General features: G+C 43.8%; 1 protein-coding gene across 10 annotated transcripts in view; it reads left to right on the forward strand.

Moving 5' to 3' along the window:
* Positions 1 to 937: 937 nt before the first annotated feature.
* Positions 938 to 19,696, forward strand: part of RD3 (RD3 regulator of GUCY2D) — a 29,762-nt gene continuing 11,003 nt past the window's right edge. For 2 of the 10 annotated variants that reach the window (XR_016464027.1, XR_016464026.1), the window contains exons 1-4: positions 6,565 to 6,795; positions 9,853 to 10,167; positions 17,226 to 17,539; positions 18,154 to 18,268. Coding sequence is in view for 7 of the 10 variants with exons in the window: in XM_090135101.1 (XP_089991227.1) it covers positions 6,671 to 6,795; positions 9,853 to 10,167; positions 17,226 to 17,523 (738 nt within the window). In the remaining 3 variants the exon portion in view is untranslated. The other 8 variants (XR_016464028.1, XM_090135105.1, XM_090135103.1 and 5 more) reach the window with 8 other exon arrangements.

Genomic DNA, 19,696 nt, shown 5'->3' on the forward strand with positions numbered 1-19,696 from the left:
GGTGAAATTTCATCGTCACAACGTGTCGTGGAAAACAGCGCTGAATACAGCCCTCTTCCATCCTTATTAGCAGAGAACTGCTAAGCAACTGATGGTTTGACTGATGACTGATCAGCTCGTGTCATATCGGTGCGGCAGTGCAGGAGCTCTTGCTTTCAACTATATATATATAAGAGAGAAAGGAGATGAGTGCTCTCTCCCATACCTCCAAAGAAATGCTCCTGAACATACTTCCCAACACCTGTGTGTGCGATTCGTGGCAGGAATTCCCCAGAAATTCACTGTGCTGAAAACTTACCTGAAGCCTGAATGCTGCAAAGATCGCCTTTGTTCTGAATTACTCGGAGATGGTGACTTTTGACCTAAGTTTTAATGGATGAGAACAGGAAGCCCTGGAGCCACGTAAGATGACTTTAATTAAAACTCAATGATCCTGGAGCATACAGAGGGTGTCATACGTCTCTGCATGCTGGGCAGCCTGCTGGGCTGCAGTTGGAGCTGGGGACAGAGCCATAATCCTCCACAAATAATTAGAGCAGAAAACACTTCTAATCTCCGTTAGTCTGGTTGTGTTATTAGATCTAATAATAAACCGGACACGAAAAACCCTCCTCCTCCATTGTAATTCGGACTGCGGCGGACATCTCTTAACCCCTAACTGTCCAGCTGGTCTGTTCGGAACCGGGGGGTTTCCCCCTTCCCTCCGCTTTGATTCCATTTCCCCACGGCTCGCAGCCTGGCTCCCGGCCCCTCGCCCCGCTCGCTCCCTCCACAGCTCGGACAGCCCCGTGACCCCGTAGCTGCAGCTGAGCGCCCCGGCCACGAGCGCCGAGATCCGCGCGCCGCCGTTCACCACACACGTTTAAGCAGACACGCGGCTCCCTGCAGGCTTCCCGCCGCCCCGGGGCCGGAGCGCGCCGCCTCAGGGCCGGGCCGCTTAGCGCAGTCGCTATGGCAACGGCGGCCGCCGGCGGGCGCGTCTCCGCCCGCCTCGAGGCGCCGGCAGCGGGCGGCCAGCGGGGCTCCGCGCGACTTCGGCGGAGGACGGGCGCGGTAAGGAGGCGGCGGGCGGGCTGCTGCGGCCGTGGGGCGGCCGGCTGTCCGCGCGGGCTCTTTTCACGGCCGGCCCGGCGGCTGCGGGATGTGTTGCGACGGTCGCCGTGCCCTTCCCGCCGCCTCGTGAGGGAGCGGAGCCGCGGGCGGCCGTGAGGCGATGAGGGGCGGGGGCGAGCCGCCTGCAGCGAGTTGGGGAAAGTGCGAACGGCGTGCCCCGCGCCGGCTTTCTTCCTCGGTTCTTCGAAGCGCGGGTTCGGCCGCGCGGTGGAAAGTTGCGAGGAGCCGGACGGGCTTTCGGACAGCCGAGAGGCGCCGGCTGGGCGGCACGCAGCGCGTCCCTCGGGCGGACGCAGCCCCAGAGCAGCGCTGCGAGCGCAGCCGCCGGCCGTCGTCACGCGGCTAATCCGCAGCCGGTGTAAGTTTGCCGTCCCAGAGCGGAGGGCCTCGCTACGTGCCGCACCGTCCTCTGGGCTCCGCCGTGGGTCTGTCTGTCCGTCCGCCCGCCCGCACGAGCGGTGGAGTGGAGGTGAGCGAGGCCGGGACTTCCCGTCAGCCGACACTGACCTGTGCTGCTGGTGACTTCTGGAGAAAGGCTGAAGTTTTTGGACTGTAAGCTTAGCTTTCATCGTTTGGATGTTGACCGTGTGTGTGTGTGTGTGTGTTTTAAGTGATCTCTGTTGCAAGGACCGAACTTGGACGCAGGTTTTCACGTTCCTCTGACCAGGGAGAACTCCCCTGTAGGTTAATGTGGTGCACTGAGGCAGAGTGAGACTTAGAGGCTGTCCCTTAGATACCCTTTCTGATAGGTGCTGTAGCCCAGGCTCGGTACTGAATAGGAACGTTAAAAATGTGCTCTGACCTTATGATGCAGGGAGTTACTCTCGCTTTTGCACTGCTCTGTTTGAATGGAGAACGCGCATCTTGCCCACCTGTTTTCACAGCACTTAGTCTGGTGTGTGGCACAATATATGAATTAAAAGACAAGCACTCAGTGGACATGGCAACAAGTACAATATGCTTTTGGTCTGAGCTTCGAGCTCTCCTTTTGTGTAATTCTATAGCTGTATCTGCAGTGAATAACGCTTGAGAACTCCACAGCTTGTGACACAGCTTTCTGTTTAGAATCACAGAATGGCTTGGATTGGAAGGGACCTCAAGGATCATCATGTTCTAACCCCTGCAGGATGGGTTGCCAACCGCTAGAATGAGCACCAGCTCAGGCTGCCCAGGGTCCCATTCAACCTGGCCTCGAACACCTTCAGGGCCAGGACATCCACAGCCTGTCTGGGCAGCTTTGCCAGTGCCTCACCACTCTCCCTGTGAAAAATTTCCCCATCATCTAATCTAAATCTCTCCTCCTTTAGTTTAAAACCATTCTCCCTTGTTCAATAACATAGTGTAGTTACTGTAAAAGTAGAATAGAGAATGATGTTCTGAGGATGTAAGAGTTGTAATTTTGAAAACTTTTGGTGTTAGATCAGTGCATCTGATGCCTGTTGCTGCTTTATTACAGCAATTTGTGGTTGATGTAATATTAATGACAAGAAAGCTATGTGCCTGTATTACTTTCTGAACTCTCACTTACATGTCTCATGAAGAGTACTTCATGTCCCTCTGCTCTCACTGGAAACCTGACTTTGTAGTCTGCAGAGATCAAAGTAAGATACGGAATTGAAGGAGTGTTTGATCTATCACAGCAAGATAGCTGTATCTGAGAAAAAATATAGGAGTTCTAATAACAGGTTGGGCAAACAGAGCAAATCAGTGTGTGTTTTAACATCCTAGGTTGAAGTAACAGTTTGGGATAAGTTGCAAATGACAGTGTTATTGCAGTTAGTATTAGAAAACATTGTTTAAAGCATGAGTGGGAATTTGGCATGAACATAGCCCTGGTTTATAGCAGATGGAACTCATTTGCTCTGATAAGAAGTCAAACTGTAAAATGCTACTATGCTTTGTAAGCAGATTTGAGTAACACCCACCCTTTTTCTTCTGCAGATAACAGGAAGATTATCTTCTGTAGAGTTCCTGCCATTAGTGGAGCTTTAGGCTATTGGGCTCTTCCTTTGCTTTTTCTTTAAGATCAGTAGTCTGGATTTTTATCTGAAGTTAATCAACACAGCTCTTTTATTTCAGGGAAGTAAATCTGTTTTACGTTAGTCCAGCTTTACTTACTTTTAAGATTATGAAGCTGTACAAGGTTAGATCAGCTACCATTTCTGTGTATGTTTTCACTAGTGATTGAAAAATACCTTTCTTACCCATACCTGAGCTTGGAGCCCAGTTGATGCTGTATTCTTCTTTCTTCACCCCTCTTGCTATCAAGGTGCAGACATAAAATGCACCAGATACTTGCTTTCTAGAAGACTGAAGCTTTAAAAATGGATTAAAAACTACATGCAGGCCAGGTGAAAGCAGTGTTTGTAATGTGCTCTCTATTGAATTTCACTTAAAAACAATTTTCACAAATTGTAATGAATTTCACTTAAAGGTTTTTTTTTCTTTTTTTCTTTTGAAAGCTACTAACCCTAGATAATGAACATAACCATGTGTACCATAACCACTGGAGTGTTTTCAGAAGGCCAATCAAGCTTTCTGTTCATACAGAATTTAGCCTGCATGCAGAATGGCAGCAGGTTTTTCACATACTTTGAGGAGTGCTTGTCATTCAGAAGCAGACTAGGGCAGCACCAGAACTGCCAGCCTGCAGCAGGCGGATTGGGTTCACAGGCATCAGCAGGCATTGCAGAAGTGCCTGCTGGGTGCCAGAGTGCCCTGCTCCAGTCAGCTCACAGGCTCACACTGCTGTGACACTTTTCTTGTCCTCAAACACCTGCAGCCACGAAGGTTTAATAAGAAATATTCTTTCATTTAAAGTCTTGACTTGATCCAGTTATTCAAAATGCCCTGCCACTCAAAACAGGGACACGTCTTTGGGAATATTTTAACCACTGTAAAAATTCTTTGTCTATGAATACCTCATGTCCATCAAAATGAGGGCAGGTGTGCTCATAAAGCTAAGCACACCTTCTCTTGCCGTGATCTGTATGCAAGCCCCCAGGTGTCCCTAAGAGTTCACTCTCTTTATTCTGCAGGTCAGAATGAGGAATGATATTGCATTACGATCATGATATTTGCATTGCTGATAAGATTCTTGATTGAAAAGCTCTATGTACTGCTTTTTCAGCATTAATTGCCTCATAGCAACTTTGGCAGATAGATGTGGGTTCTCAATCTCAGGTTATAATAATTTCCACTGAGCTTACAATAGCACAACAAGTAGCTCCCACGTCACTAAACAATAAGAGATTCAGCTGGATGGGAAATAGAGTTCTTTGAGCCTTGCTAAAGTAAAAGTCCCTATGTGTAGAGAATACTGATAAGTAACTCTCCATAAAAGTGATGGAGAAGAGAGGGTAGGGTTTCTTGTCAAAGTTATGGCTATATTAATAAAACTGGGAAAGCATTGGCAGCAGTTTCTTAATTAGAACTTGCTGAGATTCTTTGTTTAGAGCAAAATTGAATTGTCATTGAATTGTCAAAATTGAATTGTCATTTTTCATAGGAGAAGTAGTGTGGGGTTCATCTCTAGTGTTCAGCCTGCTAATGGTATCTCCTGCAGGTATTGGTAGCTGTATAGCCATGACCATAGATCCTGCCTGGGTGTAGCAGCCAGGAGAGACAGTCGTCCAGAGGGCACTGAGCTTCTGACTTCTCTGGATAACGTCATTAAATCTTTACCAAAGAAGCAAATGAAAAGTAATTATTGTAATATGCTCAACAGTGACATATCTCCTGTTTTCCCTGTGGCTGCATTTCTCTTAAGAAGTATAATTATGAACACAATTTGGAGATGGAGCTTGTCACTCTTCTTTTAGAAATCATTTTTCATGCTTATTCCTATCTGATCTGGAATGTGTGGAGCAAGACTGAGTTGGTATCTTGCATGAACAAATCCTGTCTCTGCACTCTGACTCTTGCAGCAAGGAGCCACCACCCGTGGGATGGGGGGAAGGCATTTCCCAGCTCCTAAAACCAGTCTGTCGGTATACTTTGCCTGAGTGACAGCGGATTTCCTGGGACTATCTATAGCCAGCTGAGTGACAACATTTCCATTGACGTCACTCAACGTGGATTAGGCTTCTGCTCATCCAGCCCCTCACATCTTTTCTCCCTCTGCTCTCACACAGCTGTCATACCCCTATGATCACTGGGAGTCGCTAGGTGTTCTTGGTAGTACTCCTGCACTGACAGGCTGCAAAGGAGAGTTATCAAACTGAAAACATACCTGTATTAGAAAGCAAAGCTCCTTTTTTTCATAAATATGCATTTCTCAACTCTGTCTATTCCTTTCCTGTCCGAGAGAGTTTTGGAAGCTGAGAACCAAGAGAAGGTTCGATGAAAGTGAAATGCAGTTTTGAATAAAAAATTTTCCTACAAGGCAAACAGGTCCTGCTGATTGACTCACCTGAAAGCAGCCTGGTGTAACAGGTCTTAGCAGGTGGTGATCTCACCTGCAAGAGCCTGAAGAAGGCTGATAGCTGCCAGGTTATATGAACAGCCTCCATCTGGCAAAAGAGTAGCCACAGATCAAGCTATGGAAACATTCTCTTTCACACTAAAAGAGGTAGGAGAATCTGAAATCTTGTTATAGGCAGGTGAGAAACTAAAGAAAGAATGAGGACCCCGGTACTTCTGCTGATTCTTTGATATGTTCACTGTAGCAAGAAGAGAAAATTGCATGGGGAAATATGGGAAAAGGTAGAGAAGTGGAAGATGGGGAGAACTATAAACTGTAAAAGGAGAGATATGCAGGAATTGCTGCCTATGTGGAGAACAAAAATGAGATTAGGGGAGGCAGAAAGCTCCTTTAAAGGTAAAAGGAAACTTTAACCTAAAAAAAGTCTCCTAACCTAAAAAAAGAAGTACTTACTAACCATCACCAAACATTGTAGAAAATCATCAGAGGCTTTGTTAAAGAAAGGAAAGTTGCACCAGACTTTGGTGTAACTTACGGATAACTTATGCTTAAAATCCTGTGAGGTGGTTGGACTGAATTGCAATTGACAGCATGAGGGAAAGTTTGGCTTGCAGTGCAGTCAGTGAATCAAAAGCTTTGAAATATGTAACTGCTTTTGGAGTGGAACTTTTATAAGCTACCCTGAAATTCTGCTTAAATAATGCCTGAGTAGTTCATCAGGTTCCAGGACAGCCTTTTAGAAGGAAGCAGAAAACTCACTGTGCAGCAGGAAGATCTGTATTTAGATGGAGAAGTGCCTTTTTCTTTCTTTTAATAATTCTAACATGAATGCTTGCAAAGTGTAAATTTGTCCTTTTCCCCAGTAAGGACAGGCTGAAACTTTTGCCATCCTATAGTTTTCTACATCCTGCCAATGGTCCTTTAAGTCTTTCTAATGGGAAAGCCATATTGAGTCATTTAATGATTAGCCTGCATGTGAACTTTAAATTGAAAACAGCAGCTACTATTAAGGGAGCCCATGCTGCCTGCTGCAGGCTGCAAAGACCAGTAGTGGAAAGTGTGGAGGCTTGTCAAGCCTGCTAAATAGAGATGGCCAGTTTCCAACTCTCAAAAGGAGGAGGTGATGGATGAGAGATGGGGAAGGAAACAAGCTCAGACAAACAAGGCTCCCTTAGGAACAGCCAGCACAAGCTGCCACTGTGCACAAAATGCTTGCATATGATTTTTCTTCGTTGGAGAACTGGCCATTTCAGTTATGGGTGAGATGCTTTCCTTACTTTATATTGATCTTAGGTGTAAGTAAATTTTTCAAATAACGTGTGAAAGATGAATGCAAGACCTATTCAGACCAGAGCAGCTCGACACATGGTCAGAGCCAACACAGTACATGGATCACTGCCAGAGTGGAGGGCAAGCTCCTCCTTGCATCCCTCTGAAGATGTGAGGAAGACTGAGACTGCACTCATTGCTTGGAGAGGTATTCCAGATGGCACCTTACTGGAAGGTTGGTTCTTGCATACTGGGGTGCTCACAGCTGCCTTGGGGTGACTGCTGACCAGATGCTGCCCTTGTGTTGTAAGAGATGGAGAAGAAGGCAGCTGGGTTGTGGGACTTTCACAACAGTTTGTCAGAAGTCAGAGTGAGGGTGACAGTGTCGCTTCTTCTCCCTGGCAGACAACCAGTAGTATCTGTGCTTCTATACCATCTCTGTTCCTTTTCAAAAGCAAATCTGTCTGTGATCAGTGCTTTATGAAAGCTATGGGATACTGCAAAGGTAGGGTTCAGCAGGCCTTGCTCAGACAAAATATGCAAGCTACTTTTCTAACTGATTGCCTTCTGCAATACTGGGCAAGGCAAAACAGGTCTCAAGCACGACTACTTTGTTTGAGGGAGACCTGTAAGGTGAAACAAAAAGATAAAGGCAGTAGGAATGCTCCATCACCACGTGAAAGGCAGGTAACATAGAACCAATAGCGTAGGCTTTTTCTCATCAAGTCCAGGTGCAAGAGAAAATAATAATGGTATGTTAAGTGGTTAGATACCTGTAAAAGCTGATGATAAATGGCAGTTGTCACATAAGCTGAAAAATAAACCTGAGATTTTACAATCTGTTATAACAACCTGTAGTCTGTTCTGCTGCTCTCCTCTGCTAGCAGAGAGCACACTTTTGTGCCACATAAGGGGTGATAAAACCAATGAAAAGGCTTTAAAGATCTTCACCCTTAATAATTTGAACTGGTGAGTGGAGGTGACCACATAGCAAGATCCAGGCACGTGTTACGGTGATGAGATTATGGAGCTGAAACTATCAGCACACCAGTTCCAGACTGAGTTCATTCATGTGTCTTGGGCAAGTAAGCAGCAGCAGTGCTGATATGAGAGCAGGAGCAGATTGCTGGCTGGAGTCACTGGTGCTGAAAGCAAAGGAAGGGACCTCCTGCTCCTCCTCTAGGGCACAGAAATTAGATAGGGGCAGAAGCACTTCCAGCAAGTGCCGACTAGGAGTGCTATCGGGAAGATAATCACAGCTGCTACTCCAGAGTGAAAAACGGTCACTATAGTGATCCCTCATGTAAGCATTGCAAATTAGTACAGACGCTCATGTTTATACAGTCTCAGAGGAATATGTGCAGCCTTACACATCTAGGTAGCCAGACCTGTGCCCTGTGGAAGCTTTCAGCCCTTACATGTCATCTCTCTGAAGAAGCCTGTAGCTGGCAGTGAGAGGAAAGATACTGGACTAGATAAACTTGTCCTTTGTTGCATTTTGGTGAGCACTGTGATTTTAATGAAGCCTAAGCATCAGTCTCTGAGATCACTTCAAACTCAGGGCACAGTACAGACCGTCCAGCTTTTTGGAGCCTTGTTCTTTAATGGTGTTATTTGCTATGCACGTTCTTGAAAGAGAACAAGGCTACATTATAGCAAGCAATAAAGCTGTGGAAGCAGCTCAAGCGGCCTTCACCTCCAGTGCAGAGGATGATGGCTTTTTGGCACTGAAGGCAGAATCCTGTTGAGCATTGCTCTTCTAGGAAGTCTGAGAACTTGTGTCTCAGCTGTAATGAGAATGCAGGGTAGTCACAAGCTTCTGGTGACTTGCACTGACTGAAGGCCTCAGTGTAGCAGCTTAAAAGCTTATTTTTCTCTTTTATGTCTGTCTTCATGTCTGTTTCTCTTATCAGAAGTTGTTTTCTCAGGCCCTGCAGAATCAGGCTCTTATGTTAACAGCTGACACTCTGTCCTGATTGAGTTGCAGCCAGGAGGAGACTTTTGGTAATCCAGCTGCAAGCATGATTTGTGCCACCCCTCCTCCTTGTAGGCTAATAGAAGGGAGCAGCAAGACAAGCATGCTGCAAGAAGAAACAGATGCTGTTTTACTCCTGTTCAGGTCTCTGGTGACTGCTTTGAACTCTGTTTTGTTTAAATACAAATACAATTGTTAATAATTTCATTCCATGCATTATCCTCGGAAAGTGACTACACAAAAGGGAGTTAATTCTATCTTTCACTGAGCTGATTAGTGCAGCTTGTTTTGCATTCTAAGTGCTGTGTAACTCCCCAGCAGCAGAAACCTTTCATTTAGAAGTAATACCAGTCTAAACCTTGATATGCTGCCACTTTGCTCTCAGCCCAACCTCAGCTCCTTTGCTACTGGTGGTGTGCCTAAGGTGTGCTATTCTGGTATAACTGGTAGTTGGACTTTTGCTCTGAGAAGATGGTGTAGCCTCTCCCATTGCATATGGTAACTCTTTTGCTAAATAATACTTAAAGCTCTCCCTGGCTTTGTGATGAATGCAACTGTTGCTTTTGCCATCAAGAAGTAAGGATCTGAACTGTATCATTTCTGCTATCTGCCGGTGTTACCTTTTCTCTGCTCCCTCTGAGGATCCCCTGTTGGCTACCACAGTGCCTATATACACCCCATTCCTTGTGTTGAATTTTTGTATGTAAGGTCCTGCTCTCCCATGAGGGTTCAGACAGGCAAGGCCTAGTCCCTGTTGCTCTGTGGACAGGAGAATTCTTCCCCTGCCTATCTCAGTGGGAGCAAGACGTCCCATAACTTGACTTCAGATGTAGGAATTATGCCTGTAATTTTAATTATGGCAGTTCAGTGCCTCTCTACACAAGTTGGCTGTCACAGATAAGATTTCTCAAGGTGCTCAGCAATTAGTAGTTCCTCTAAATGGCTAATCCACTAGCCCTTGTAAGTGAACAACAGATTTGAGGGGAGTGTGGGGGAGAAAGTTCTTGTCTGAGCTGTGTTGATGATGGCGCTGTTCTTTTTCTCTCCTTCCCTACCCCCAATTTGCTCCCAGTGAAGACACGCAGGGCACTATGTCACTGGCATCCTGGTTCAGGTGGAATGAGCCCCCAAATCGGATTTCCCAGAGGAACCCCACAGAGATGGTGGTTGAGACGCTAATGATGGAGCTGAGCTGGCAGATCAAGCAGGCAGAGAAGCAGCAGCGGGAGCGGGAGAATGAATATCGCAAGATCAAGACTGGGGTGGACTACGGCTGGCTGGTCAGCTACCCAAAGCAGAGCTATGATATCAGCCCAGGAGAAAGGCTGCAGCTGGAGGATATGTGTACCAAAATACATCCCTCCTACTGTGGGCCTGTCATACTCAGGTACAGTAAAAGATCTGATGATCCACACCTTCCCTTTCCCTCTCTCCTCTTTATGGTGTGTGAGGGGGGAGCAAGAGTTGTTAGGACCAACAGAACCAAGACTTGGGCATCCTGTATTGAGGGTTGTGTTGTGGCAATGTCTTTGTGGGAGAAGAAAGGCTGAATGTTTAAAGTCAGTTTAATGTGGTATCATTTTTTCTGGAAAGCTACTAAATGCCATTTCTCTCTGAGTGGCTTGAGTACTTTATGCTCCTTACCATCCAGATAAACTTTATCTTGCCTGATTTTGCTGCAGTTTCAGTATTTCATGGCTTCTGCTTCAGTCTTTAGAATCTTTGAATAAGCAAGGTTTAAAGAGATTACTGGAAGTGTGTGCCTCTCTTTGAAGTAGGGCCAACTTCATAGCCAGGTCAGGTTGCTGAGGCCTTATCCTATCTATTGCTGAATATCTCTGAGAGTGGAGATTCCTCAGCTGCTGAACAACATGCTTTAGTATTTATCCACTCTAATTTGAGGCTTCCTTCCTTGATTTAAGCTGTGCAGAAGCTTTACTGAGGCACTTGTCCCAACAATGTCCAGACTAGCCAAAGGTGCTATTGTATTTTTCACTCTGAGTCATATATTTCCTGAAAAAGGAAGGAGAGCATGCTAGTTCCATCATATACATGCAGGTAGAGCAAGCATTCAGCTTGAACAGCTAGGTAGTGCTTCTGCCTTCTGTGATGGAGCCTCTTGCACTTCCTGGTGAGCCTTCCAAGCAATCCTAGATGCTGGATTGCTCACTGATGGCTGAGCAACCTTTTGTGAGATTGGCTTTGAACTAGAACTAACCTACCTAACTGTAGGGGTATCCAAACTGGAAGGGAAGGAGGTGACTTTTTTCTTTCCCTTCTGAGATGCAAGATGCCTTGTGTGCATTTTTTTTTCCCCCTTGATTTCAGTGTAACTTGTAGAAGTTGCTCAATCTCATTCAGTATCCAGCATGCCTTTAACTGGAAGTAAACATATTCAACAGTGTTGTCAAATTGTATATGTGTGTCATCGAAAATATGACTTGCTGGCAACATACTTGCCTTGTGTTTGTATAACTTTAAGCTATGCTGTAAACAAATCACTACAAACTCCTTGGGGTTCTGAGTAATTTCCAACATCCTCAGGGCCCCTGAGCAAGGTTTGTCTGGCAAACAGGTATTTCCATAGAGCCATTGGAGCTGGGAGGCCTCAAGGTTCATAACTTCAGAAGAGTATTAAGCTGTGACATTAACCATTTGCTTATTATTTATTTTTATTTTTAACTGAGACAGATGATGCAAGATGCTTTGTGTGCGTTTCTTTTCCCTCTTGATTTCAGTGTAACTTGTAGAAGTTGTTCAATCTCATTCAGTATCCAGCATACCTTTAACTGGAGGTAAACATATTCAACAGTGTTGTCAAATTGTATGTGTGTGTCACCAAAAAAAACCAGAAAACCATCCTCTGAAAAGGCCTCTTTTAAGTTACTGTGATAGACTGTAACAAACTGGATTATGGTATAATTCAAGAAGTGGTGTGTTTTGTTTGTTCCATGCTATGGAGTTTGTATGGGTAGCAAAGCCATGTAGAGAGGGGAAAAAAAAAAAAAGAGGATTGTATGCCTTAATTATTTCAAATCAGTGGTTGAGAAAAGAATGTCATGGCCATAAAAATGGCAGAACTGGACTGGGTCAAAGGTCTGTTTGATCTGTGTGTGATCTAGTGGCGTCTGTCTAAAGGAAACAAATGAGGCAAGCGGATACACCATGGATGGTATCCTGTGTATGGCTGCTGGCTCACTGTGCCTTGTCACATGGAGATTTGTGGAATGGTAGTTCTGTCCATAACTGCCCTATGTGGCTTTTTCTTTGGGTCGTTTTTTTCATTTTTTTCTTTTTTTTTGTTTTATTTTGTTTTTGAATATGTAAACTTCTCTTATCTGTGGTGGAGTTCCACATCTGAATTATAACTTTGCTGTGGAAAACTGTATTTTGCTTGCCTTAAACTATCATGTTCTGGTTTTATTTGATAACTACTTCTTCCTGTGTCGGAAAAGTGAACAGTTGACTCTTTTTCTCTGCCTTCTGAGAGGCCAAAAAATGGAAGAGCGGGGCTTGAGTTGAGAGTTGAGAATGTGCAAGAGAGTGGAGCGTGCAGCCTAACTAGAAGACAGCTAAAACTGGATTAATTCTCCTCTCAGAAAGTGAGAAAGCTTTGAAATTGTAATAACTTGCCCCCAAAATATATGGGATAACTATGATAGCTAGGACTTTGACTGAAATCTTAAAACTTCCAATTATGTATTCTAATCACTCTGCTTCTGATGTTTTTCCCTGAAATACCTTGTGACTTCATAATATGTAGCAACTTGTAGAAAATCTTCCACCCCCCAAAAAAAAGAAAAGTCTCCAAACTTGGATCTGGAAATGCAGATGCTGAGAGTGTACCTTGCAGAAGCCCTTGATTCTGTTCCCTTCATCCCTTCATTTTACACATTTGAAGAACTGAATTTCTTTTTGATGGAGCTTCAAAGCAAGCATGCAAATACCTAAGTAACACAGGTAGTGTGAGTCTTGCACGAAGGGTGAGTTTGTTTAGTTTGTGTCATGCAGGCTCTCTTTTGTGAGACTAGGGCTAAGAGTCAAAGCCACAACAAAACACTTTTTGATGAATTGTCAGAGATGTCCCTTTGTTCTTCAAAGGACTAACTGATTGTCCAAATTGTCTTTTTGTGGAGCTACAGTCACATCCACTGAGAGTTCTTATCTCTTAGGATGTGGAGGAGATTAGAAAGGAGCATTTCTTAAGATGGAGGGTTTTTTTTTCAGATTCAGTTTGTCTGTTCTGTAAAAGCGTATTTTGAGTCAGTAGAAGATTTTATTTCAGCCTCTTGACATTTTTTAAGATTCAAATACACTTCAAATATCATCACTTCTTCCACAGCTGGAGATCTGATTTACCTCATACAAATAAAGCTTTGCATTCACATGTAACTTTAACTGTATATTACTGGGTTGGAGATGGCTCACACAGCTTAAACCACAAAGCCATCTGAAGGAAGTGACAGTGATTTTTGGTAAGGCCCTTCGTACCTAGCTGACATGATTAAACAAAATGAGCAGACTAATAGCTTGCTAATTCAGAATGGTAGGTTTTCACCATCTCTACTTAGAGCTATAGCTCTCATCAGAGCTGGTTACAGACAGTTTCATTTCCATCAGTTTTGGGAAAAGTGAAACTGTCAGATTCTGTCCAGAGAGAAACAAAAAAAGTATAGTATAGAAAAGCAAAGCCTCATTTTTATGATCTGAGATCGTCAATAGCATAGGCTTAGGATTGTAATTTTCTAAGGATTATTTATAGCAGAAGTTGACTTCAGAGTAAGCTTGAATGTAAGACAAATGACTACGATCAGAAATGTGTTCGTTTACAATTACGTTCTCAAGTTTGAGGTTGATATGACTCCAGAGTAGCAGTTAGTGTGACTGGCATAGTCCTGTGTGAGTCGAGCAACCTTCTCTATCAAAGCTGTTCACAGCTTCATAGCATCACCAGAAATCTTGCCCAACATAAAGATTCAGGAGTCGGCAGCTGATTATTAGCACTAAGCACCCCATGTTTTCTGTCAATGACTAAATCTACTTAGAACTCCCAGTTTGGGCAGGTACTTGGGAACACGCTTCACTGTAAGCATATTGTTTAAGTCCACCAACTTCTACTGTATTTAACAGGTCTTTAAAGTACAGGCTTTATTTAGGAAACCTATTTAACTGAGGACCTACAAAGTGAGACAGATCAAGTGCAGCCAGTCTTAAAATCAAATGGTTGTATGAGGAAACTGAAGGGTCACAACTGAAACAAATTTGTTTGGACTGTGACGAAAGCACAGCCTGGACTACTGAACACACTCATTTCTATGTGCACATAACATGCTCTTTAGGCTCCTGTGCTGGTTTAAGGTGACTTCTGTTGATAGTCACGTCTTAAGGTGTTTACACTAAACTCCTGTAATATATTACAGGTTAGCTACTGGTCTGATCATCTGAACTCGTTTCACAAATAAGATAGATAGGTGTACTTTTTAGATGAGTAAGGAAACCCTGTTGACGGATTTTTTAGATATCATTGCACAGTTGCTGGGTTTGAAACTATTTCATGCAAAAGTGTAAGGGTGTTAACCCGTGCGAGAAGATAGGTAAGCCTTGTGCAATTTTGTGTGCTTGGTTCTCCTAAACAGCTTTGCGTAGAGTTGGTTTCCCTGTAATGGCATGCAGGATATAAACCCACGGTCCTTGATTCCAGAGGTTTAACTGGCTTTATATGTTGTGTGTTTTGTGCAGAGAACAGACTGCTGACCAGTCAGCACTGCAACTGGCTTTCACAGGGAGCTAGGGAGGATGGCTTCAGCTGGGTACAAGTGGCTGCTGTAAACATCACCTACCTTCCAATGCATGGACTCATTTAGCCTGATAAACTGCTCGTCCTTTCTGCTGGAAAATGCTTCTGGCACTCATGCCTTTTGAATTTTATACATCAGCTCTCCCTTACACATACATGCTGATCCTGGATTTAGGTGGGCATTAATAAAGGGACAGGGTTCATCTTACTGTGGAGGGAGAAAAAAACTCTCCTTCCCCTTTCCATTTGAAAGACAGTGGCTTTTCTTTGAGTGACTGGCAGACAGTCTTTGGGATTGTTTTCTGTTAGGTTTTTAAACAACCTCAAAAACCTGAGGCAGTACTAGGGTCTTCTGGGTGCACAACTGCCAATACAAGGAAAAGAGGGTGTACTGGTGGATGGATACAGTATGACAGCATCGCTCTTTAAAATACACATAAAGATAAAACAGAATGACTCATTCAGTTCACCTCTGCAATAAAAGACCTTTGAAGATGCTTTCCCTGGCATAATAATAATGTTGTGAAGACTGAGGTTTCGATAGACTCATCTGTCTAAACTTCTGACTGGGATAAAGGGAAGAGTGTATTTATTGTGAGAACTGTATTTGTGGATCTTTGATAATGCAACCAAAGTTCCTTCTCAGAAGGCAGAAAGGCGTGTAGTGACAGGATGAGGGGAAATGGCTTTAAGCTGGAAGAGGGAAGACTTAGACTAGATATCAGAAAGAAATTGCTTTCTGTGAGGGTAGTGAGACACTGGAACAGGTTGCACAGTGAGGCTGTGGATGACCCCTCCCCGGAAGCAATCAAGGCCAGGCTGGATGGGACTGTAAGCAACCTGGTCTAGAGGAAGGTGTCCCTGCCTATAGCAGGGGGGCTGGAACTAGATGATCTTAAAGGTCCCTTCCAACCCAAACCATTCTACAATTGTGTTTGCAGTATACAGCAAATCTCATCACTGTTATGTGATAACCCTTAGGGATGCAGGTGATGATGGTTAGGGTGAGGGAGATTAGGAATACATCCTAAGCAGTTGCAGTAGTTAAGAAACATCTCTGTGACTTTGGTAACTGATCATTTGGTATCCTGAAAGTGAGTGGTAGTTCTGAATGATACTGAATTTCACAAGCACTGTGCAATGCTGGTCTCCTCACAGTTGTATGTGTAGCTGTCAATACTTGCTCTGAGAGAGCAAGCACTGAAATATCTGCGTTATAGCATGATGTCAGGAGATGCATCCAATATCAGGCCTCCATATAAAAATCAAAAGCATAAACACACAAATAATCTTTCAGTTACACCTTTGGCTTTCCTTCTGCCCTTAATATCTTGAGTGCCATTGGGTACCATTATACACTGCAGTTCTGGAGTACGTTGAACTCTCTGTTACATTCTTAGGGATGATCAAAAGAACCCTAGAGGCAGGATTTTAGTCTGTCAACTGCTGTCTTGCTTAAATACATTCCTACTATTTTCCATCATTACTCAGTTCTGTTACAGGAAAATATCAAAAGCTTGCAGATATTACATATTTTAACTTGCATTAAGTATAACCACCTGGATTTTAGTAAAGTAACAGTTTAGCCCTATTTACAGGTAAAATCTTTATGTTAAGAACTGAATGTTATCAGAAGAGTAGCCATATTACCATCTGTCATAAATATGTGCTCTTACAGAAGAACTAGAATATCTATGCAACCAGTGTGTGAGCCATAAGAGTGGCTCATGTGCTGTCCAGAATGGGGACCAGTCACTCAACCAGGTGTCCAGAACAGCACGTTCTCTTCTTGCTTCAGCCAGGAACTGACTCAGTGACTTCACAAAAACTACCCTGCTCTGCATCTCATCTTCCCCACCTGCAAAAGAAACAGTGATAATTCTTCACTTCCCTCATATTAAGCTAGCTTAGTAAATGACAAGAAATCATTCTGAGCTCTTTGTTGAGAAGACAGCGGTGCAATTCAGAATTGTTTAATTAGGTACAGTGCTGTGCTTCCAATCAAGAAGTTATCTGCTAAGCCACTGCTGTCTTACAGAAATCCATTGGAACTTGAATATTGAGAAAAGATTGAATGTGTAACAAAGAGTTTTACTGGGTAAGAGTTTGTCTAGTGGCCACTAAGTAATGTTGTGGAAAAAAGAGAATTTGAAAAATGAGAAATCTAGTGGGACCTCTTCTGTGATATATCCTCAGCTTCTGGTAAGCAGCAGTTCAGAGATTATTTGAGCAAGTATTTGCATGCGGACAATCACAGTTGATCAGCAGTGATGAGGATGTTTTCCACAAACTTGTCTGAGCGTGTTGTTTCTTAAACTACTGATAGCACTGAGTTCTGATTTAATAGGCATTATGTGAAAAGAGCACTTCCTTCTGTTTTCAAGATGCCACGCTCATAGCTTTGTTTGGTGTTCCCTATTATTTCTTGTGCTTCTGAGAAATAGTGATTCATTGCTTCCTTATATTCTCTGGCTTTATGGATTTTAGAGACCTTGAGCATATCTTCATGGCTCCTCTCTATTATTGTTCCCTTCAGTGCAGGGAGTCCCATTTTCTAAGAGCGCAAGTTCCAAGCTTAGCACTGTGACTTGGCAGCAATCCCTAATTTGATGTTTTTAATCAAAGCTGTGCCTTGACTGTGCTTTCAGATTCCGGCAACTCATTGCTGAATATGAACCAGAAGTGCAGGAAGTATCTCGACTCTTCCGCTCTGTTCTGCAGGAAGCTGTTGAGAAGATCAAAGAGGAGGAAGACGCCAAGAAGCTCGCCAAGCAATGGAACACAAAGAACAAAACCAGCCTCTCCTTAACAACGTTTAAGTCCCGGTCCAAGATTTCCCCATTCATCAGTGACATCAAGACCATCTCTGAGGATGTAGAGAGGGGCACCCAGCCCACCAGGAGGGTTTGGAGCATGCCAGAATTCCGGAATGCCAAGGATTACTGACTCTGTACTGAACAAGGTTTTTAAACAGTGATCTCTCCAAATTCCAATTAACCCTTTTTTTTAGCTCTACCATTTCTTCTTTGTTCCATCTTTCTCTTTCTGTCTGCCTCTCTCAGAAGCTGTGTCCATAGTAACTGCTGCCGATGTCCACAGTATGTGACAATTTATTACCACACATGCTAGCTTTTCCTTTAATTTAGAAGCAATTAGCAACTTTATGGACAAGGCTCACTTACTATCCTATTTTTTATTACTTTTTTCCTGGTGGAAAATGAATTAGTTTTGTGATATCTCTCTTCTTCTCCCTTTCCCCCCAGCCTAGATGAAGTTACCTCCTAAAGCTATTGGCCCAAGCTAGTGAGAGTTGCTGGCTGAATGCAAGAAGTCCCATTTACATGAGAAAGGCTTGCAGGATCAGGTCTGTAAGTTAGGGCTAGTATCTGAGTCAGAATTGAACTACTTTTTCTAACTAACAGCCTTCCTCAGTGCTGCAGGAGATGCAGGTAAACCCAGTGTTGCTCTTGAGTAGCAATCCAGCTCAAGCAAAGCAGGCTCAAACTTTTTGAGATGGAAGACTAACCTAATTGCCCAGCATGCTCAGGTTTCTTGGATATTTTCTCTTTTATGCAGGCAGAACCCCTGAACCTTGTGCCTGCAGAGCAGATAGAAATGTAACACTGTTGTGGGTGGATACATCAGTTCTGTGTCAAAAGCTCTTCTTGGTCCTGTGTTCTGTGTTACTGAGGTAAGTGCTACACCCTTGCATCCCAGTAATAATTCACTGGGATGAAATTAATGTTTATGACTAACTCTGAAAGAGTACTGAAGGATAGTATCAGTGAAGGGGGAAGGGAATCAGCATTCATCTACAGCACTCTTCACAGCTCAAAGTTGAGATTGTTTCAATAAGCTGCTCTTGTGAATGGCTGAAGGGCTCTGGTAGATGAAGGTCCATTCCCCCACTCTTCTCTCACAAGTGCTCAGAGGAGAGCTTTCCAGTATTGCAGGATGCTGGCCAGTGAGTCGATACTATTACAGAAGAATCTTTAATGAAAACTGAATTGCCTGTAGGCCGGCATAGTTCTGCTGAGACCTTGAGTAAACAAGAAAACACCAGTCAGGAAAAGCTACTGGGGCCCTAACTCAGCATCCACAGGGAAAAGTCCTACCAGGAAAAGAAAGAGAACATCATGCTGTAAAAATCATGGTTCCTGTAGAGAGAAGCCAAGGACTAAGAAAAATTCTGGAGACCAGCAGGAGCTGGGGAAGGAAAATAGGGATCTCCCCCCTCTGACTGGCTTTTGGGGAATCATCCCCACTGGGATATAGCCTCCTGGAGAACGCTGCATAGCTTTGTTGTTCTTTTGCCTGTTTCCAACTCTTTTCCCCAGGGATTTTTGCAACAGCATGTGGGTACTACAGCCAAAACAAAATCCTTTGAAGCTATGCCAACCCTGGGAACAATTCCAGTACATGAAATTTATCCTAGAGTAGAAATGTTGGGGGATCACAGCATAAAAACAAAGATCAAGATCAAATCCTTAACAGCTCTCTAAGACTGTGGAATTGTGGCTCTTTCTCACTCTCCTCAGGGCTAGCTAAGACTAAACAAGGCTGTAGCATCTAGCCCCTTCATAAACACTGCTGCAGAAGATCACTTTTAATAAAAAAAAAACTCAGGGCTTCCAAATACACCATCCAGTTTAGGACTGGCTACTTCAGCTCCAGGTCAACAGGGGAGAGGTTCAAGCCTTCTGACAATCAACTTGATGTTTTTTTTGGCTCTGTGTCCTTGTGAAGTGGTGTGACTGTGTATATGCAGTACAATAAAAGCTTGACGTAGTTAGCGTAACCTTAGGTATCTAGAAGTTTTGTCATCCCTAGCAAGATGCCACCATCTAAAAAAAACCCCACTGTTTTGAAAAAAGTTAACCATTTTAAAAATATATTTGCAAGCCACTATACTTGCTGGACTGATGGCTGAGATGGGCTCATGAATTTCATGCTACAATTCTGTAGACAATTTTTTGTACTCAAGTTCTATTTTGATGCCCTCAGTACTGACTGTTATGATGCAATATTTGATAGACTGCTGGGAGAGAAGGAACGTTCTGCTACTGACATAAAACTCTTTGCTACAGTACAGTGTCTGTAATGTGCTCACTCTATCCAA

This window comes from Phasianus colchicus, chromosome 2 (genome assembly GCF_987193195.1).
Source record: "Phasianus colchicus chromosome 2, bPhaCol1.hap1.1, whole genome shotgun sequence".
NCBI lineage: Eukaryota > Metazoa > Chordata > Aves > Galliformes > Phasianidae > Phasianus > Phasianus colchicus.